Source organism: Scomber japonicus, chromosome 3, assembly GCF_027409825.1.
Source record: "Scomber japonicus isolate fScoJap1 chromosome 3, fScoJap1.pri, whole genome shotgun sequence".
Classification (NCBI taxonomy): Eukaryota; Metazoa; Chordata; class Actinopteri; order Scombriformes; family Scombridae; genus Scomber; species Scomber japonicus.
In genome coordinates, this window is record NC_070580.1 from 13,995,159 (window position 1) to 14,018,837 (window position 23,679).

Below are 23,679 nucleotides of genomic sequence, written 5' to 3' on the forward strand. Positions count from 1 at the left end.
TGGCAACATTCAGATCAACAGGGACATTACCAAGAAAACCAGGAAGTGATTGTTTTCAAAGTTTCGCAAGTTTTTCGTGAGCCCTTTGTTTCAAATGGTTTGTTTCCCACATAGGGAAACTGTGTTCACATGATTTACAGGGCACAAAACCAGAACTAAAATATTATGTTGTAATGTGTTGAGAGAGTTGAACTAAGCGTAGTCCCACAGGCTCAGAGTACAAATACAGAGCAGGGCAGCTCTGAAAAAAAAGAAGGACAGAAAGAAACACATGAAAAGATAAAAGGAGCAATGATGGAGGAGGGAAAAAAAGAGGAAAGCTCAAGAAAAGCTGATGAGTGTGACTGTTCAAAAATCTAAGACTGCTTGGCTGCCAATTACTAACAGATAATGTGTGTGCGTGTTTTGGTGAGACAGAAACAAAGACAAATAAAGAGAGGAACAGAGAACAGTTTGTCTAAGGTGGCGACCAGCTGGGTCAACTCTCATTCCTTTATGTCAGCAAGGGAGGACATGAGGGAGGTATGAAGAGAGTGAAGCCAGAACTAAAGAACTTTAGGAAGACAAATAAGGAAGATGACCATTTGTCAGATTCAATTTGGAAGAGGGGTCCAGGCAGGAACTGAAAGACAGAGGAGTGACCTGAAAAAGAAATGTGATCCTCTCCTCAGACAGTTTCATCAGTGTTTTCTTTTCCCAGGAAGATACATGGGATTTCTCTGTGTGCCGGTGTGTGGTATAGCACAACCAGAGTATGTAAAAGCATAACCTAATGAGAAATGGCATAGGCATCAGGATCCTGTGCGCCGCCATCAGCATCTAAAGAGACAGCTCCAGTATCGGTGTTTGTGTGTCCCTGACAAAGCAGCCTGTGACACATGTCACTAAGCATTAAGTCTCTTATCTCCTCCTTTGCAGTCTGCTTTCTAACCAGCTCTTTCTCAGTCTCCTTCTGCAGGGCACTGCGCTATAAAAAAAGCTGTAAAAAGAGAGGAAGTAAGTGAAAATTGTGTTAAGACTTAATGTGTGTCACCTCCTTGACGTACGCATGGAAAACGCTAAACTAACGCTCAATCCCCAGGACCAAAATAGGCGAGAGGAAAAGAATGCACAGCGAAGTTTCCAGACAGTCAGCTGAGAGCACTGGACTGTCACAAGATTGCTTTTTATAGTCGCACTCTGTATTGTGTCTCTTTCTTTAGCTTACTCTCTCTCTCTCTCTCTCTCTTTCATACACACACAAACAAACATCTGCCAGCTTATCTTGCCCTTTCACTTCCTCCCGTCTCGCTCCCACTGCCCCACAGACAGAAACAGGATGTGTGTATGAGCATGGGAAGTAGCCCATATAGGAAAATAAGGAAATCCTTCGTGCTAGATTGCCTTCTCTCACACATGCACATGCATCCACAAAAACACACACACACACACACACACGGACAATTACACCAACATGCAATCAAAGAGATAAAGCCTGATTGGAGGTGGTGTTAATTATAGAGTGACACACACACACACACATTTGTGCGTACACACACACACACACACACACACACACATAATGATGACTCTATTCCAGCTGTGCTAACTTGACTCGAAGCCATGGAGAAATTAAATATCCACTCCCTCACACAGTCTGTGTTGATGCCATACAATGGGTAATTTATGTGATTAGATTAGAATTGAACTGTCACATTGGCAACCAATTAGCTGTTTACACACAAAAATAGGTTCAAAAGTGGCTTTAAAAGAACTGAAATGACGCACCAGACCCATCATGAATGGCTCTTACGCAGTTCTCCTTTTCTCCTGTTTCCTGACTCATGTAAACACACACACACGCACGCACACTTTGCAAAACTACAAAAACAAATCGGACACATGCGCACACATGCAAAACACACACAGACACACACACACACACAAGCCATTAAGCAGCAGCATGGGCGCTCAGCAGGATTTAGAGGACAATTAAAAAGCTCAATTAGACTTATATTCTTATTTCCAGGAACGAGTGCATTACAGATGGCGTGGCTCTCTTCTTGCGTTTTAAAAACACACACTTTGCTGGCTTCCCCCTGGGAGACAACACAGGGGAGGTGGAGAGTGGAGGGAGGGATTTGATGTAAATATGTCTAATGGTGCTCCGTTTGCCAGGCTGTTGAGATAAGTGCCATGATGAAAATGTATCCAACATCCTTACAACCCAATATTACTACTAACAGATTGTAACTGGAGATAGATGGTGTTTGTTTCTGGCAACACATGCATTCACAAGCTTGTTTTGTTCTCTTTCTCCCTCATTCCCTGCCTCTGTAACTCAAACTATTTACAGTTCTGCCTTTCCCTGCCCATTCTCTTGCCTTTTCTCTCCAAAGTTTTCTTCCTTGCGTTTCTTTCCTCCCTCTTCCTCCTTCCTGCGCCGTTTCCAGTAAAGCTAAATATCACAGTCCCATTGTCTTCCTCTCCCGCATCCTCCAAGTTTTCCAATGCCAACTCTGTTGAGTCAGCCGTTGCATAAATCTACTGTTTGTGTGTGTGCTTGGTTAAACTGCTCCAGGCCAGGTCACAAACTTTGAATAGACAATACCTTTCCATTCAGAAAAAAAGTCACAAGACACACATGCTTGCGCACACAGACACACACACACACACACACACACACACACACACGCTAGAGGCAGATGGTCCAACCTGTAGGTTTTCCACAGCCCATTTGCAGAAGGGCAATGCTTCACTGTCCGCCCTAACTGGGAGGGTACACACATACATATACACACACGCACACACACACACACACAGAGAGAAACGCACACTCACTCACACATGCAGAGAGGGCAATAAATTCAAACCAGCACAATACAACCCCCACAACGGACATGTTGAGAGCAATGCCGAAAGCCAGAAAAACATACCAAGTCTGGCAGTTCATCTGGAGGTAAACTTCATTCACGCTCAGAGGAGGGCATGTGATGCCGTTCTTCAACGATAAAGAGACTTGGCAACATATGAAAGACTTTATTTTAGCCATTCAAAACCGACAGTCTCGCAGAGTTTTGCTGTTCTGAGCAAGTTGAAAAACCTGATTTCAACAGCAGCCGGATTATTTTGATTGTTTTACTTTTATTCATGGATTTTAATTTTTTTTTTTTTGGCAGTTAAATGCTTTGTCAATACTCTGGCTTCTTCTCAAAGTAATACAGGTTTAGCTGCTTGTGGAAGATAAAGCCAGCTATTTAACACAAAGGCAAGGAAACAATGCAATGGCATATCTGTGCGTCGTTATCAGTATGTAAAATATCATCTGTGACCTTTTCATGTAAGAAAATATCAGCATTTGGGTGATGATTTTTCAGCAGTACATCATTGAACATTACTTAAAGGATTAACAATGTAGACCAGCTGTGAAAGACTGGAAGCTTTCCTCTGAATGACAAACAGTTGACAAGTCCTGAGTGCAAAAAATGAAGGTAATGAGCTTTTGAAACCCTGATTTCACACTGCACTGTGAAAATACCAGAGGATACTTGGTAAACCTAAAATATCCCCCTATATCCTAAACTCTCCCCACTTCCTCCTCTTCCCGCTCACTCTCTCTTTTTTCTGTCTCACTCTCCATCTATTCTGGTGGTCAAATTAACAGCCAGTTGGACCTTTCTAGCAGCTAATTGGTGAGGTCTGATGATAGAGTTGCCCTCAATTCCCACCATTGCCTTGCTTCATACACACTCTTTCTCTCTTGAGTCGTTTCTCTTCACACGCCGCAAAATCATGGAAGATGGTCCATAGCCCATGGCAGCCTGAGGGAAAGAGAGAGAGGAACACACATATGCACATATCCGGGCGTGCACCCTCCCATGCACATGAGCACATGAGGAACAATTTGCTTTCATACACCCACAAATGCAAGTGCGAGAGAGAGAGAGAGAGAGAGAGAGAGAGAGAGAGAGAGAGAGAGAGAGAGAGAGAGAGAGAGAGAGAGAGAGAGAGAGAGAGAGAGAGAGAGAGACAGAGAGAGAGAGAGAGAGAGAGATTGCTAACTCAGAGTTGAGAAGTCCCAGTGGGAAAAGCCACTTTCCGGAACATTTTACCCAATTTGCATTGCTCCTGGCTCCATCGCTCTCTGTGAGAAGATGAGATGGGAATGAAGAAGGAGTCACAGGGCTGGTGTGCGTGTTTGTAAGTGAATGTATAAGTCTCAAAAGGGGGTCAGAAGTAAGGCGAAGGAAGGTGAAAACATGCAGGAATATGTGTTTTGTTTGTGCATTTTAAACACTGACTGCACACTCACTTGATCAGCTGTTCCATCTATCCAGGCATCCAGTCATTCAATACTCCATTTAGTTATTCACAAACTGTTTCATTGAGGGATGCAGGTTCCACCTCTAATGAAATTGACTCCATATAAATGTGCTCTGAGCAAAGTGACTCTGTGATAAATATTATACACATATCAACACTGTTGGATCTAACAGACTTAACTAGATGTGAATCCGAAGGCTGTAAACAAGCACAGCACATACACACACACACACACACACACACACACACACATACATACATATATTTTGGTGAACACCCAAGGTTTCATAACAGCAGGACATGTCCCTTGTGGCTTTTACCAGTCTACTGAGGACCCTGCATATTTTTTTGAACACACACACATACGCACAGCAGGAGAGAGTGATGCAGGACCAATGCATTAGAGAGATGATGCAATGAGAGGAGTCAGAGCCGCAAGCAATCAGTCTGATTAAGTGTGTGTGTGTGTGAGAGAGAAAGTGTGTATACGGCCTCCCCTCTCATCTCCTACTCCTCTACTCCAGCTCTCCTCTGCAATTCCTCATTCGCCTCTTCCTCAGAGGAATTGGTTTGTTTTTCTAGGGTTCGACATTACATCATCTGGTTAGGTACACGTGGAGGTGAGGATGTGACAAAAATACAGCTGTCAATTCATCATGGGCCCAGAGAGGAGGATGGGGAGATGGAGGCATAGATGGATGAGATGGTGTCCAAGTGGGTTAGTTGGCCATGAGATAAACCTTTCCTAAAAATCTTAGGTTTAATATAAATTCTGTGCAGTGTGGCTGTTCATTTCCCTACAGTTCTGATGGCGTGCGCAGAAAACTTTCAGCAAATAAATGGACAATGAGCCTCACCAGGTCATTACTCCATGTTCCTGAAGGTCACAAACAATTACAATCCTACATCTTTATCAGAAAGTCCAATCGAAAGCTAATTTCCCTTAAAGCCTGACTCTTAACTCTAATCACCTAGAGGAACAAACAATAGGCTGGATCTACTCAGCACTACCTTCCCCCAGATTAACTCACCTCCGGCCTTTTCCAATAACTCTAAGTGGCTGCATGCCTTTAATGTGCTGCTTGATTTTTAGTGATGAGAAAAAGTGAAAGATGTGTGTGAGGGGAAGTCATGTGTGATTTGTGATAAACAGAGGGATCTCTCTACTTGAAATAAAGACGACGAGTTTAGGAGAGTTTTTGGATGCCAGTATGATAGTATCATGCTACATCACATTAGCATTTATCCCAAGACAAATGAACAAAGTAAATAAGTAGTTTTGATTTTTAAGCTAGAAATCAGCATGATATTCATAATGAATCACTGCAGAAATTATTACACATTATTATTTGAGGGGCTGCAATTCACAAAATAGCTGTGCATTTTTATTTTAATTTGATAACAAGTATTCTTAAAGGCTATAGCAAACAGAAGTCATTGAGATTGTAAAAGGAAGCACCTTGTATGTAATATAACTCACTATCTAAGGTGTAATAAATGGCATTATGTTACGACCCACAGCACTGATGTCAAATCATATTGTGAGGTCCTTGACACGCTCACACACAGACACAGTGTGGCAGGAGTCTCAGAAGGTGAGTGGGGTACAATTGCAGCTGTGCCAGTTAATGCACATGAACTTTATCTGGCGGCTTCTCTCTGTCTCTCTAACACACTTCATTCCCAGCGGCAGTCTTGACCCTCTTGCCTCCTCTTCACTTCACTGCATCACTAAATGCAGCCATTTTGGCTCCCGTAGGGCCCATGATAGAGCTTTGGTCGCCTCCCGGCCACATTCATACCACTGGGTCTGTAATGAAACTATGGATTTTCCATCGGAGTCCTGACACTAACTGCCTGTTTGCTGTGCATCTCGTCTCTGCTGCACTATTCAGTCCTGTATATGGAGAGGAGAGGAAATGAGAGCAGATTCTCCCCTCTACAGTGTTTCTGTAATTCTTTTCACATCTCTGGCAATGGCAATGCTTACAATATATTGCAATGCTACATATTGATACACAGTCAAGAAAGTGCAAGTCAGCGTTTAAACGAAGTTAAAGGAAACATAGCTTATAAGTAAGATTAACTGTTCTTGTTTTATACAATGTTAAATAATACTCACATTATATTAACTTATAACAAACCGGGAACAATGGCATCATATATTCCCATATTGTAAATGTAATATCAAAGCAACCGGGAGTGTGGACTGAATCTACTGTGTTGTGCATGGCTGAGCATGTCCTCACAAACACAAAGCTCATCTGCACACACACAAACATGTAGACAGAATGAACATACCGAGGGAGTTAATGAGAGAGTGTGCTGCCTCTGCAGTTTCATCTCTCTCTCACTTTCTCTCTCTTTTGCCACACACACACACACACACACACACACACACACACACACACACACACAGGGGTAAACATGACCTACAAGCCCACTTATTTCCAACCCCAGTTGAAGCTGTGCTCCCACCGCAGCGCTGGGTGCAACTCTAACGTTCAGCAACGTTGGATCAACCCAGTTTCAATGTTGTGACTGTGTTCAAATCCCCTGCCTCCACCACAAACATCAATGCTCCCTATGACTCTCTCTCTCTCTCTCTCTCTCTCTGTGTCTTTTTCTCTGTCATCCTTCCTCTTCCTCGCTATCGCTAGCCGTGGCTGCCCTGACTACTGTTGCCATGGAAACCGAGGAGCAGGCCTGCCACTGGGGGATTTGGAGACAACTTGGAGTAAAGACCCCTATGTTATTGGAGCCTTATTATTGGGTGTGTGCTTGTGTGTGCTCGGGTGTGACTGGGTTTATTGTTGTGTACTCAAACGCTCTAAAATCTTCCGCGCAATAATAAAACAGGTCTCTCACGGGGCATCAGTGCAGTCGAAAGCCATACCCTCGCCATGGCATGGGAGGACAAATACAATTTAGAGTGAACATTGAAAGCCAAACCTACACACATATTTAATTTTAGACCTGTCGTTGCTTTAATTAAATGAGGAAACCACCATATTCAGTGAGAAAAAGAATAGAAAACACAGGAGGGAGAAAAAGAATGAAGTAAACTGAACCCACATACACATACACACCCTCTGTGCTGGCCCTATCCATTCCAAGGTTATCAGTAATCCAATAGGTTTCCCTGGAAGCAGGCGGTTTTCCAGAGACACAGCCAATATCCTGCCAGCAGAAACATCCGGAAGGAATTTCTTCTAAGTGGCAAAGCGTACCCTCTCTTCCTGTCTTTCTCTCTGACAGGATGAATGGCTTCCTTCTGTCCACCGCTAGTTCATTCATCTGACCCCACCCATTTCTTTTTTGGTCCCCAAGACACATTGTTCTTTCATATTTAAGCTCACAGTACATGTGCGGACTTGTTCCATATATGGTAGTAGTACATGTATGAATAAACTCACCTGTGCTGTATATACACAAGCAAAATCAATCATGTCCTAAAAATGACTGCCATGTGCAAAAACCACCAGCCATATTCTCTCAATTCATGCACACACGCGCCCATGAAAATACACCAAGGTTGAAGTAAAAGGATTGTGTGTTATATCTAGGCCACTAGTTCACTGCCAGCGACCCATAAATTGACAGCACAAGGCTCTTACGGATGATAACACATAGTTGGGAGTCCTTAGGCTGAAGCTTGCAGCGCACACAGACTGAAGATGCGGGGTTAGCTTTGATGTAATGCATATTGACGTGGGGTTACATGGACTTATGCTCAGTTCTTCACTAATGACAAATAATTACATCTGCGCAGATATCCATTGAAATCCACTGAAGAGGAGTTTTAGCCTGTTTGCACTACAAGAAAGTGGTCTATAAAGTATTAACATGATGATTTGATATAATGGGCCGCACTGTACAGTAGGGTTACCACACAAGCAAACGCTATCTATCTGCTGCTACAGTTCATGTAGAGTGTAGTGCATGCCTTTGTATGTATGTGAGCTTGTTCTCATGTTTCCTGCCTGTTTTTCCTGTTGTGTGCGTGTGTGTGTATAATCATGTGTGTGTGTGTGTGTGTGTATGCGGCTTCGCTCTGGGGACCCTGTTTGCAGTGCTTTAATTAGCTTAATCCAACAGCAACACATGGATGGAGGAGTGGAGAAAGAGAGGGGTGTGATGATGGTTGGAAAGAGAGAGGGAAGGGTAGAGAGAGGAGAATATCTCTCCTTCTGCCATTTGTTACTCCCCCAACAAACACACACACACATGCACACCATCATCACCACCCCTCTGTCTCTGCTCTTGGCAGTAGCAGTAGCTGGCCAGACCATTGTGAAACCCACAGGGAGGAGGAAACTGTCTCCGAAATGGCCACATGTGCTGCGGGAGGCCAGCTAAACCATTTCCATGGAGACACTACATTCTAACTGTAGCCAAGCTAAATGACCAATTAAATATAATAGTGAGGGCTTAATTGGTGTTAGCCAATTTAGGATGACACTGTCCAATTAATGCTATAGAGAAGATATAGGGAAACTGAGGGGTGGAGGGGGGGGTTTGTGTCTCTTGATGCACTAATTCTGCACTGTAAACTGATATTGTGGCCAGGATCATCATAGCAAAGATGGTGAAGAGAAAGTGAGGAGGGGATGAGTGGGGGTGTAAGGAAGGTGGGTAGGGTGAGAATAAGATGGGAGGAGAAAAAGGAAAGACTGTGTTGGGAAAAAGTTGTTGGAGGGAGGGACAGGGAGAAGATGCACAAGTCAGTTAATGACTAATTCCATGGAGAAAGGAGAGGAGCAGAAAGACAGTAGCAATGGTGTGAGAAAATCAAACAGAAAAACAAGAGGGGCTGGGCGAGACCAAAGCTGAAGGGGGGAACAAGAGACAGGCAGGGAGAAGAGAGATAGATGCATACATGACTAATTAAAGACTCCATCAGTTTGAAACATTTGAACCAAAGGAAAGGATGGATAAATATTTTACCATGAAGAGGAGACGATGAGCTCTCTCTGTCTCTCCGACTTAAGAGACTCAGGATGGGGGGAGGAGGAGGAGGAGGAATATAGGGAAACAGAAAAGAGAGAGGCGATAAAAAAGAAATAACCCTCTGCGAGAGAGTGAGTAACACTTTTTGCCCAGTGAGCCTCCTCTTAAACGCCTAATTCTTCATTTTTAAGGGCTTAGCAGATGGAAATGGTAAAGCCACAAGGTCAGCTCCACCAATAATAGAGCCATTAGCTGTTTCTTTGCTAGCTCTGCTAACGTTAAAAACAAAAGCGTAAGCCACTGCTGGAAGAACAGTTACTCCTCTCAATTAGCACTAAATGTAATGTGGACTCAGTAATTAAGAGTGGACTTGCTGCTTCGCGTGGTAGAGCGGCTAACAAACAAGTCAAAGAAACTGAAATAGGTTCACTTTAGCCAACTGTTACACTAAAAGATTAGCCAGAGGGCATTACACCAGCATGGCGGATTGGCTTTCCGCTTGACTATCACCAACTCTTATGCTAACAGGATTAGCCACGGGGTCAGTGCAATATGGCTAGCAGTGGTCAAGAGGCAAATGGGCTAAAACCAGGCAGGCCGGGGGCAAGTTACCAAGCCAACTAACATTGTGACTAGGTTTCAGGCTAAAGCTATTCCCTTTGGGGTATGCAGGACGGGGGGGTAATTAGTTAAGACGACGGGAGACAAAACCATGCTGTGTGAGAAGGATTAACGTGGGGAGCTGTTGAATTCGGAGTTGTTTTTGTGCGTCTGTGTGTATCTCAAGGGTATTTTGCAGAGAGAGAGAGAGAGAGAGAGAAAGAGATAGAGGGGGTGAGAGAGAAAGAGAGAGCAAATTCTATGCCCAGCCTGAACATTGTGGCCCTGAAATGCTCCCAAAGCATACGATAGCCATGTGACAGAGTTACACACTCGAACCGAAACAGTGGAAAAACCACACCAGCTACAGCGTTTTCTTTTTTGTTAACTAATAAAACCCAGCATGTTAATGTATGTGGGTTGCATCTTTGACCTGTGTATGTACACAACCGTTAATCATCTTAATGTCACTAAACCAGAGGAACTAATCAAAAACAATCTATTAAGAATCTATTAGCTTCGCAATGGGTAATCTGATAAGCCTGCTCCAGTCACTTCCCATAAGAGAGTGTGTTTGTGTGTATTGCTGTCTGCATTCTTCACGCTAGATTAGCTCATTTGATAGTAACTCATATATTTACACTCATTTATACTCGTCATTTGGCGTAATGCAGATGAAGCTCCTCACATCCTGTTGTTTACAGAGATTTAAAGGGAAGCATCGGTGCTACCCATGATTTCCTACTTCTATGCAAGTGTGTCTTTCTGTAACCAGTTGATCATTCCTGCCACTTAATGGCTAAAACATTATGTTGCTTCCATATGCGGCCTTGTAGAGAGCTGCGCAGCCATTTAAAGGCAGTCTCTTTGAAGCCAAGGCATATATTGCGATCTGCTGGGCTTAATTGCAAGGAAATGAGTGTGTGAGACGTGTGTGTGTGTGTGTGTGTGTATGTGTGTGTGTGCCCCTGTATACAGCCAGTGTGGGCCAAAGGTAATCTACACCCACTGTGCCGCTCATGCCTGACCCTCTGGACACTGCGCTGCCATCCAACTTGCCCCAGTGTGAGTCCGAGTTTGTATATACCTGCATGAATACGCTCATTTTGGCTTGTTAGCTTGAGATATGACATCCCCTTCTGGTGTCAGTATGCGTGTGTGGGGTGTCCGTGTGTTTGTATGTGTGAGTGTGTGCTTTGCCAGAAGTGAGCGTGCTCGCGGAAGTCTCGGCACTGCGCCATCCACCAGGTGTGTTGTTGGCTGTGTCAGCTGGCATGGACAGGGCTGTAGCAGGACATTAAATTCCCTTCCTTACCCACAACTTCCCTCCATACAGGCACACAAACATTGTCCCATGTTAACAACAATGAGCACTCACCGTAAACCTGACCCAAATATTTCATTTAGAGCTATGATGTGATATTGACATACTGACAATGTTCATAAAACTTCCATGCATGCCTAATGAGGAATATGCTTTATGAACTTTATATATCTCTCAATAAGGCAGGTTATAACTATTTCTGACAACTCAGTGTAAAAGTGAAGAAACTCAGACAATTTAAAGTGCCTAACTTTGCACATATATATGTTATTAAAATCAGGGATTCTTTGATGTTCTATCCCGAGATGTCTAATGGAGATGACCTAGAAACAGGCTGGCCTAGCCCTCGCTTGGATCATGTGAGTATCCCAGTCTGCATCCAGACTCTTCTAATCTTCCCTTAAAAATGGATTCTAGCATGGCACATTTATTATTCATCTCCCTCGCTTTTTCTTTTCCCTCTGTCTCCCTTTTCTCCCGGCCTTCTCTCAGCTTTTCCTCTCTCTCTCTCTCTCTCTCTCTCCATCTACTCCTCACTTTGCCTCATTAACCCCTGGTAGTAGCGAATTAGGATGGGAACGCAGAGGTAGTGAATGAGTACCGCGCAGTGCAGTCACACTCTGCTGAAGCGGGCTGAAGTGCATTAGCGCAGAGATTATCAAGGACTGAACTGTTCTCATCAATGGCATTAGCTAACATAGGAGCCCATCGTAACTTATCCTACGCTTTAAAGGTGATTAACTTTGAACATTTAGCACTGCAATGGTGAAATTGTCAGGTAATAGTTGGCTTTGAGTTTAGGAAGTGATATTTGTTAGGAATTGATAAGATCAATCAACCTGCAGCGATCCACAGTGTCCCTTAATGTCTCTGGTGCTTGTTAGTAAGGTAGGAAATATGGATCATTATGGCAGATGAGGCTCTTGTAGGATGAAGGTGTGGAGTTAGAGACACCAGTTTAATGAGACTGTGTGGGTGGATCAGCGAGTGTGTGTGTCTGCAGGAGATGGGGTGGCATTAAATCTTTTAAGAAGACCCCTCATTAATGTCTACCCTTACAACATAAGTGTTACAAGCTATTTTCTAAGACGTGAAAGTGTGTGCGTGTTTGCACAGTTGCGCGCCCTACTTTTACATGCTAACAGACACACAAGTGCGTGCGTCTACACTCTTGCGCGTGCACACGTGTATGTGTGTGCACACCCTGCCCTTCTCTTTAATGAGAGAGAATGATTAGAGAAAAATAGCGATCACTACAGCTCATCTCTACGCATACACAACACTCAACTATTATCAGGGAGAGGAATCTTTGATCACAGGAGGAGACAGAGACGGAGCGGAAAGAGAATATGTGAGCAGCAGATGAAACAGAAAATGAGAGGGGGAACAGAAGCGGAGAGGCAACGTGAAGAAGCAATGGATGATTCATTTTACTAATTCATAACTGTGGTTATACAGTGGCTACTGCAGCGAGAACGAGTGTTATGGATGTGTTCTTGACATTTTTCAAGCATCCAGCGATCTATATAACTATTTGTCACATGATGAGAAACGCAGAGGTGGCAGCACCCAAAGCTTGATGTCACATGTACATTTCATATTCACTGTATGAAATGCTGCAATAACACCCTGCAAGGCCTATGCATGTCATTGTGTATAAATGTGTGTGTGTGTGAGTGCGTCCACAGGGAGATGTTATATGCTTTGCTTGGTGGAGTGTAGCTTCATGAGAGGACATGCCAACAGATGGGAGAAAGACCCGGTATGGTGATGATGAGAGATAATTGATATCCACATGCTTCAACAGGACGCGCACATGCACACGCATACAGGAGACACATTCATACTCAAAAACTGACAAATATGCAGTGCTTCCAGCACAGATATATACTCCCATGTGGACTCTCAGTGACCCTGAGTCTAGCTGTGCCCTGAGCATTATTGGTTGGCCAGTAAATAGCTATGAGAAGCTAGCTGGGGAGGTAACTCATTAGACTGCGTTGATTTCATGCTAGGTTGCATGCTAAGAGAGGGTCCGTGTGGTGAGAAAGATATACTGTATATGCTTGGCTTGTCACACCCGCACATTATGGCTTAAGTGAGCTTTATGTAATAGGAAAACGCCATTTAAAAGCTGTGCTGTTGGGAGAGAAGAGAAAGCGCTGCAGAAAATGACACATTTTGCTGTTAATTTGGGAACATCCTGATAAGATTGGGTGACTGATGGCGCTCTGGGAAAGAGCTAAATTAAGTGGAAAAACTCAGTATTAAACGCAATGTGTAAATTATCTGTTTTGTCTTGAGCGCTCGGTCTCAAATTCTCTTCCCCCAGCCGTATCTGATCCCTTTCATCATTCTCTACATCTCCATCTCCCCCCCGTCCCTCTCTCATCCGCTCTGCGTGGCTGTGTGTCTGTGTGTGTGTATGTGTGTGTGTGACTGCATGCAGTTGTGTGAACTAATGACCGAGGGCGACCAAACGCCTGCACAAAGACAGCCTCTGTGCTGCTGCCCAGGCCAACTCGTGGCTTGGCTGGCTGAGCCAAATGATGACACAACCCCCACCCCCCCACCCCCCACCAAACACACACACACACGCAGAGGAACAAAGTCTCTATGCCATATTTTCTGGTGAGAATTTTCAGTTTAATAACTTATTGAGCAGAAAGATAAGAACACACATAGAACACATGCACACACAGCTCTTCCATCATTAAACCCCCATGACTGTACCTACTGGTCAAATATAACTGCCGTGTTTTCACACTGTGTTTATTTTTCTTCCTCACTTGTGGTGGAGGTCCAGTCTATTTAAGTCTAGGAAGTGCACACACACATTTAAATGCAAAACACAAACACACGTGCCTGCACATACAAACACATACACACAGCGGAGTCTTACAGGGCAGCACTGTGCAACGATAGAATAACAATCATCAGTCAATTAGGCTTTGACACAGTCTCCTGATGGTTGACACCGGCAGTCCCGATGGAATACATCAATGCCTTCACACAGCAATATACACATAGAAACGACAACCTGTCACTTGTTATTAACCCCAAGAACACTATGCCATCAGTGGACTTACTATGGAAACAATCTATGTATAAGCTGACATTAATATACACCCCAAACACACAAAGCACAAATACTTAAGCTAGCATGACATCACTTCTCGCTTGTGTTTTAGAGCTCTTTCAAATAAAGAGAAGTGATCATAGCTTTCTTGATCAAGCAGCCACAGCTAGAGTTTAATTACAAGTGCTGGGATAGTCTGACTTGGGTTAGTTCAGTTTTACAAAAGGTTAGAAGCTGCTTTACATTTTAAACACTTAATCTGTGAATGTATTTAAAGAGCTGAGGGTACTAATTTCAGTTTGGGCAAAGCACTAACCTCAAGTATAAATTAAGGTATCAACCCTGGGGACAATCTGTCTTCCTGTGATTATTTTGTATTACCGTACTTAATACAAAGCTTTACAGTTTTTCATGCCTACATTAAATATTGATTCTCACCAGCTTTTGATCAAATAAAACTAGAGAGAGCCATCGTTTATAAAAAAAGAACCAACTGTGGCTTCGTGGGGCCTGCTGTGTGCAGAGCAAGTACAACATGTCAAATACCATCTGGCAATTGATGTGTGGATTGTAGCTGCTTGGCTGATGCCGTCATCCTCTCCTCCTTTATGATGAGCTAACAGATAGCAGATCATGTTCCTGCTCAAGGACACTAGAGCCAATGTTAATTAGGTAACTTAAACACTTTGGCTGGTACAGCAGACAGTAGTGTTATCTTTTGATTATGAGATATTCACACTAACCACAAGCTACTAAATGTCCTTTACAAGGATTTTTTTACAATGTTAAACTTAGTTTTTTAAATGTTTATATAAATAGAATGATAGTTTTAACTTTTCCAATTAGTCTTGTACCTGCAGCTTCTGGGTTTGCTTCACTGATACCCCGATGAGATGAATGGGCGTTGGACGGCACCTCCGCACTCACCCACCTGAGCCTGGCACAGACACAAGGTGCACACAGCGGGCGCTGGGGGCTCCTACCACATGGCACACTGGCCACATGCACACAGCAGATGGCTCACATTGGCCCCCGATGGAAAGCGCAGCTGAGGAATCCTAACCCGTGTTTGTGTGTGAGTGTGAGTGTGTGTGTGCAGTATAAAAAGGGACTTACAATAGGTATTGGATTATCGCCTGGGATCCTCTCTTTTGTCTCATTTCCTCAGACCACCTATCGAGACTGTGTGTATGTGCGCAAGTGTGTGTGTGTCACGGTGAATGCCCTCTCATTGTCAATGTTCAACAGTGCCTTAACGTGCAGAAGTGGCCGAGAGAATTGGCCAAATTGCTTGAACGTCCATCTGCTGACTGCTTTCCTCGGCTGACAGAAGTGGCTTAGCTACAGCACTTCTTTAGACGGGAAGACATAAAAAGGATAGTAGAGAGAATGAGATATTCTACTGTATGTAAAGCTGGCGTGCTGACAGACGAACAGAGACAAGCGGTGACCAATGACAGGCCAAGCAAAGCAGACAGAGATAATGAAACAGTCAAAGAGAATGGAGGCTTTTAATCCTAAATATTAAGTGCAGCGGATGGCCGGCTTGCTGCTGTGTCCTTGACCGCAGTGGTATCCAGATGACCGCTGGAATGAGTTAATCACACCAGTGGACATTACCTCTCTTCATCACTTCCTTCTCTTCCTCCGCCTCTCGTTGCTCTTCTCTATCGGCCTCATCTTTCGCTCTATCTCCTTTCCTTTTTCCCTGTATCTCTCCTATCTGTGTCCCATCAAACCAGGACTCATTAGTAGAAGCTTCCCCTGTGAGAGTGTGTGTGCGTGTGAGTGTGTGTGGCCACCGGAGTACAGAGGGACTTCATTAGTGCATTGAACATGTTGTTTATGCTGCTCTCTTGTAGCTGTGGACAACCTTGAGAGCCTGAGCCCAAGAGGCAGCAGAGTTGGTTAAAAATAGGCTCCAACTGTAGATTAAACATGATATCAAAACACTTGAAGTCCAGCTAAATGAGGAAAGAAATGAAGTTACAAGTAATAAAATGTTTCTTAAAGTGTTTTCAAGGATTCTGAAGAGGACAAAAAATTCAGTTGGCATATGCACGCATTTTATAAATGCTATCAGTGCCCGCCTCTTTCTCTCAAACTGTGACTAAACAATATGCCAGAAAACTTCCTCCTTGAAGCACACTCATCCATCCTACCAATATTCTCTCTTCCCCTACCACTCTCTCTGTACCAGCCCCTCAGGCACGGCTATATAAACAGCATTCAGCACTAGTGCTCTCCAGAGGACAAGAGTAAGAACAGGACCATGCTCCGTCTTTACTTCATGGTCTGCGTGCACTCTGGCACAACCGCTGGATGCTAAAAAGCGAGCTCCTCAGGAGTCTAACTGCTAATTTTGCTAATGATATAATAATCGTACAAATAAAAATCACTCACGGAAAGGCCGACTCACTACCACCCACACAGAGAGGAGGAGTATTTGTGGTATCAGAGAAGTCGAATCACAGATTATTAATTAGGTTGCTCTTTTTCCATATTTCCGTCATCTTTCTCTTAACTACTCTCCACTCTCCATTATTGTCAAAATGTTCATCAAGTTTTTCTTAACAACAGGACACACTGGCACTGCTGTGAAACTCTGTGTGAATGTCTGTGCTCAAATGTCAGGTTTTAGATTCCTTTGATGCAAATGTTTTTCTCTCTCTCTCTCTCTGAACCATAGAGCAGCCAAAAGTACTCCAGGGACTTTTTTAACATGCACATGCAAATAAAAATACACCACACCTCAACAGCTAACTGTAGCATTACTTTCCCAGGTGATGTTCCACACACACACACACACACACACACACACCTCAGCCAGAGTGCACAACAGTACAGAAGAAAGGAAGAATAGCTAAATAAATAAAGGGACTGTTGCCAAGCTAAGTGAATGGGTGTCACTTTGACAAATGCATAGCGCTGAATCTTAGTCAACATTGTATTGTTTGTTGTCTCCCGTTCCCTCATAAACACAAACACACACGCGTGCATGCAGATCCCCGCCGTCACAAGCGCACACATTATTATGCGTACTGTGAGTGACAAACACACAAACCTGGCGTGAATACACAAACGTGCATTAAAAGCGCACAAACACATGGGCTGATTATACATTCATAATATTGAATGGATGACAGGTCTTGAGCAGTGCAGAGGGAAACCGGGTGAATTCTAATGAGTTACCATTTACCCCGAGAGCTCTGTCCTCCATAGACTGGATGCACACATGCACACACGCACAACGACGTGACACATAGCAACAAATACACAAGCTGCACACAAGCATATTACACAAGGAATTGTAATTATAGCACATTGTAAGAGTGTATAGCTAACATACACACTACAAATTGTGTATAAGTCAGCCGTATCAATCCAGAGTTGCCACTCTGTTACTTGAATTTACAGTTAATTTGATTTCATCCACGAGATTTCTCATTCCTCTTCATGAGGGTTCAACAGCTACATTACTGTGGTAAAACAGAAATTCACTCCAAAATTACTCAGAGAAAGAAAACTTACAATCCATTACTGCTCCTAAAAGTCAGACTCTAAAAGACATTAATAGAAATCAATCCATCATTACTCTATCCTCTGTGCTTCCTTCAATCTATGCACCTGAATTACTCAGTGCTGCACAGCTGAGCAGAAAAAAAGACGACACAACACAGCTGAGCCTTTCAGCGGCCAAAGCTGTTGGGTTGATTGAAGGCGAGCTCTTAAAATTAGAGGCGAGGCTATACGTGGTGTTGGGACACAGCAGCAGTAACATTTTATGTCTGAAGTGACTAACATGACAATCAATGAGGGAATAGCCACAGCCTCGCATTACATTACTTGTTAAAATGGAAAAGGCTTTAAAGAAGCACTTCAGTGTCTTGCTGGAAACGGCCGCTCGTGAGAAAAATGGTGCTGAACGCATTTAATCCTGGCATAAAAAGTGTCTGTGCAGTGATTGGTGTAAAAACGATTAAGTCTTAACCCAGATTCACTCAGTGATGACCCTAACTAACACCACTGGCATGCTGACAGGCTTCTCGCCGTACACAACAGAAAACACATGTCCCTAAATGGGTTACATCCTTTTTGCTAGATGTCCATTAAATGCCAAGTACTAGAGGAAAGCAGAAAACACTACCTAGCATCAACCCTCAAAATCAACCAAAACCAAAAGACAACCAACATTTTCCACAAACAAAAAGAAAAATATATATTATTCATACCTTCTTCAGCTTGCCATTGCGCGTGCCGACAAAAGCCACAGTGTTGCCACGGTAGTCATAAGCTGCCACGGAGGTCATGCCATCATCTTTGTCGATGAAGAGCGGGATGCCCTCAATGGTGCTGGTTCCCCCCAGGGGCTGGTTGAAGTCCTGGCCACAGAAGTTGTCATCTATCTGCAAAGGCTGGAGGACAGAAGAAAAGACAACAATCAGACAAGAGGCATGACAACGGAGTAAAGTAGTTTGAATCATCATCAACATCATTTTACAATATTAATTATGTGTTCTAGTGATACTGGATTTTTGGGATATTAGGGATTTTTTTACTGTAGATATTAGGGAGTAAAAGAATTCTGATATCCATATTGGCCGATGATCATATTATAATTTACACATAATATATACATAAACACACATTTTTTGCAACGATCAATCAAATAAGGTTATCAAACATGGTAAAGACATGTTATCAAGGCATGATATTCTACAGTTTAACAACAGACTTTACTATAAAGTCTTTTTTATTTGAAATAAAAAACACAGAACATTAAAAAAGCATATGTACGTACATATTACATTTGAATGAAGAAAAACTATCAATATATATAAAAAGCTGCTTGCATGACTTAAATAAAAAGGAAATATTAATAATAAAAAAATATTGGCACATGTTGGATAACCTATAGACCAATACTGATATATCTGTAATAGGCCAATAATAATAATAATAATTGGCCGATAAAATTGGCTGCCCAATATATAACTGTAGTATATAACTATTATGTGCCTTCATAAGACAAATTCAAAATGTATGGTTGTGAAAGGTAAGTGGATGATGTTGAGTGTTTTTTCTCACACCAAAGAAATACACAAATGAAGGTGTTTACGCATCACTTTGGTGCTTAGTACAAGAAATGTAAAGCAGGAAGAGAAGCACATAAAAGTTTGAGGGCTTTTGTTCTAAATCTCCACAATTTACTTTATCTTTTATCACTTTCTTTGGATTCATCACAAAGTATGATTTCATATTTAGTATGATGTCCTTTTTTGTATTTTGTAGCCTAATTCTGGTTAAACAGTTCAAAGTGAAACAGAACAAAGGTCCTGAGTTGGATCAAGCCTAAAACGTCAAATGACTCTCCAGGACGCCCCTCAAAGCTAATCATGAAAGCAGCACAGCCGTCTGAACTCTATTTGTTACTTGAATTCCACATAACAGTGGGAGAGCATAGAGGCTGAAGGTGCATCATCTAACTTAAACGCTTTTATTTGATTATCCAACGTGTTAAGTAGCCCATTCAAACACGGCCCATTCATAAACAAACGCCTTCTTTCTCCCAAAAAGAATCCCACCATGCAAAAGCTTTGGCATATTGTAAAGTGTTCAGTCACGCCAGTGACACGGTGGTAATGCTGGTGACCATGTGACAATATCTGGAGCATTCCAGTGTCACAAGGGGACTATCGCCCCAGGCAACCCACTGGCCCATATGATGGCTTAACAACTTACCACACTTGCACACACACAGTATAATCAGTTCCCTATGAAGTAGGTTAAAGTGGCACGGACAATGAAGGGTTTGTCGCACGCTCGCTCTATCGTGCACAGTTTCAAAGTCTGGTTTCAGTATGGTTTGATTGGTGCTGAAATGTCAATGTCAGTAAAGGAACTTCCATCAAATCTCACGAGTCATTTATCAACCAAAAGTGCTACACCTTCACTCCAACTTCTCAAATGTGAGAATTTGCTTCCTTTTTCTGTTTTATGCTGAAACTTTGAAAGTGGTAAGTGGTAAGTGGTAAGGAGCATTTAAACATTTTTTCTTCTGACATTTTATATTTATCAATTAATCAGAACAATAGTAGTCATTAATTCATTAGTTGTTTGGTCTATAAATGTTAGAAAATGGTGAAAAATGTCTATTACATATTTTATCCCAACAAACAGTCCACAACCCAAAAAACATTCATATTCACATTTAAGAAGCTGGAACCAGAGAATTTGGGTATTAGTTCTCAAAAAATGACAATTCACTGAATATCAAAATAGTTGATTAAAATAGGTGATTAATTCTCAGTTGATCAGCTGAGCATTTAATCAACTAATTGCTCCAGCTCCAAACACTTTTTTATGTCTTGTTTTGGATGCTGCTTTGGCAACAGAGACCAAACATGTGAGTGTGAAACGTGTGTGTCAGACGAGGGGTTTCTGACTGTCTGCTAAAGTGTGGAACTAGACTGTGTGTTAGTGTGTGTTAACAAGAACCAACAGACACATGTGTGAGTTGGTAAACTCGCACACCCACACTTGGGGAGTGTGTAAATGGTGGTGTAATCCACAGTCTTATCACTACATCATCTGATTGATCCACACAGGAGAAAAGATAACACCCCCCACCCTCGCTCTCTCCTTCCCGATCTGCCTAAATTGCCTGCAGCTCAGCGCACGTCAATAACCCTTTATTCTGCCTTTTTCTACTTTCTCCCTCTTTCTCTCCGTCTGCTTCCAGCTCCTACAGTAACTGAGCGCACATCGATACCCCGCCCCCTCCCTGTCCTTTTTTACCTCTGTCCATCCATCCCTCCTCCCCTAATCGCTCTGCATCTCCCTCTTCATCCATCCCTCCCTGCCACCATTTCTCCCCTCGCACGCCCCTTTGGACCCACATTATGTTCTCTAAAGAGTGGAGAGGTTGGTGGATGCAGGGTGGTCAGCTTACTATTAACTCAAGTCAACAAACAGATTGCTCTATCGTTCTTTCTCTTTCTGCATACTGATGTTACACGAAAAGAAAAGAAGAGAAGACATTTTAACGGAAGCATTTGTATGTATGGCTGTGTGTGTGTATGTGTGTGTGTGTATGTGTGTGTGTGTTTAAGAAAGTGAAAGACGGGAACACACACACAGCCATTACCTGAAACAACTTTCTTTTGTAACCACTATGGCTGGGGGGCAATTTCTTTCAGAGGAACAAAGGCAACTGACAGACAACAAACACCGACAAATACACATGTATGGACTTGTAAACCTGCGCACAAACACACACAAACACACTCCGGGACACATGCGACTATTCAACCAAAGCATCTAGTCCATTTTCTCCGTGTGTGTGCGCGTGAACGTATTTTGCTACGAGCAACAAAACTGATCCCATCGTCTTCATATGACATACAACTAGGGGCAGCAATTTTAAACCATATAGTCATGGGAAAGTAATCCATCAATCTGGATTAGAGTCAGCCCCCCCCCCCCCCACACCCACCCAAACACACACACAAGCACAAAAGCAATCCTGTGACGTCCGAGCCTAAGGGAAACCAGTTAAAAGGGTTAATCAATCTTCTATGGAGGAGACTAACTGTTGGAAATACTGTATACAGTAGCCTCTAGAGTCCATATGGGTTAACACACACACACACACACACACACACACGCACACACACGCACACACACGCACACGCACGCACACGCACGCACACGCACGCACACGCACGCACATAAAGTAGTCCATATAGGTCTCTCTGGGGCACTGGAGGGTAAAGGTGCTATAGCATTCCTGCAGGTCTAGAGGGTTTAAACAGCATGGATCAGCATAGAATAAAAGGCATTTTCCCTTGAGGTTGGAAAGCTTTTTAATGGGGGCTACATTCTGATGTGGGTTCTGCAGTTTAAGGCACTAAAACATTCCCACGTGAATTAAAGCCGTGGAAAGAATATTCCCCTCCGCGGTCTCTGCGGGGCTGTTGGCCGGAGACTGTATTTAACGTTCTGCTGTGTTTTTCAAAAGAGGCTCAACTCCTCCGAGGATGAAGGAGTTAAACCAACAACCTTCCGCTGACTTTGGCAACAGGGTCTTACAAATGCAGTAGAGGATGTGTGTGTGTGTGTGTGTGTGTGTGCGTGCGTGTGTCATGTGAAAACTGATAACATGAGCTTATGATGTTTTTTCTACTACTATTCTTATCTATTATTTCACAAAGATGAAGGCATTTATTAAAAACATGATAAATGTGTGTATTGCATATGAAGGCTGCTACTGCTACTTATCTACTTTATTATTGATCAATCTACACATTCTTTTCTAGATGATTCAATTCTACAATGTCAGATAATAATATCAATTTGACGTTCCCAGAGCGACATTTTAAAAGTATTGTTTTCTTCTGATTAACAGGGCAAAACCTAATCCTATTCAGTTTTCTGTCATGTAAGACTGAGATAAACACAACATATCCACTAGTGAAAGAGTGGAACTGGTCATTATTTGCAATTTAGGCTTTAAAATGACTGAAATAAGTGATCAGGTCTCAAAAAAGGTGCTGATTCATTTCCTGACAACCACATAAATCTCCCTCAGCTGTGATCTTTAATGGGAGTTGTGAAAGGGTTAACATACAGGCTGAGAAGGAATTATTACATGTATGGTGTGTACATACAGTATACAGTCCATGTGAGCTGTCAACTGATATTCAAGGTCACAGAAAAATACATGCCCTAGTTACTGCTGTTACAATATATGAGGACTGCACACAAGACACACACACACACACTTATAAAACCCAGAGTGGTCTCTAGGAACTACTCGAGGTCACGTGTGTTGCTGGCTAACAGCCAAATCTGTGGTTTCTCCATGGGTGGAGCCGCTTTCACCCTGCCTCAGCCACTTCACACTGCAAAACGATGAAATATAGTCATTCATATGGCACCAAACACGCGTGTACACACATCTCAGCCCACAATAACACTGACTGATTACAGATGTGCGCTGGCTGCCCCGCACTGCAGGAAATGGTTGAATAATCATTCCCCTATGATGGCTATTTCTTTAACGCATTACGTCAGAAAAATATGTCTGGGCACACATTACGCTGACCTCAAGTGGAATTTGTCAATAGTCACCTCCTTTCAGTGAAACACATGGAAACAGCAGAACACAATATGGGCTTATGTGCAGGAACATACATGGTGATATTGATTACATGCACTGCTGTGAATTACAGCTATTAAGGTGACAGGAAAACATGTATGTCAAACACAAACATGTTCATTCATTTAGCAACAGAAACATGAATAGGGTTGCACCTGACAGGCGCTATGCTTCAAAATAAAAACATGTTTACACTGAAAAACTACACAGAGTTGTGTGTTTGTATCACAGAGAGCAGGAAACAAGTGGAGAGGACAGAATAGG

The 23,679-nt window shown here is 42.8% G+C and overlaps 1 protein-coding gene across 4 annotated transcripts in view; it reads right to left on the reverse strand.

The window, feature by feature from the left end:
* LOC128356277 (plexin-A1-like) overlaps window positions 1-23,679 on the reverse strand; it is a 156,136-nt gene that overhangs the window by 121,468 nt on the left and 10,989 nt on the right. For all 4 annotated transcript variants that reach the window (XM_053316767.1, XM_053316768.1, XM_053316769.1 and 1 more), the window contains exon 2: window positions 18,488-18,670. In XM_053316767.1, coding sequence (XP_053172742.1) covers window positions 18,488-18,670 — 183 coding nt within the window. The remainder of the gene's footprint in view (window positions 1-18,487; window positions 18,671-23,679) is intronic.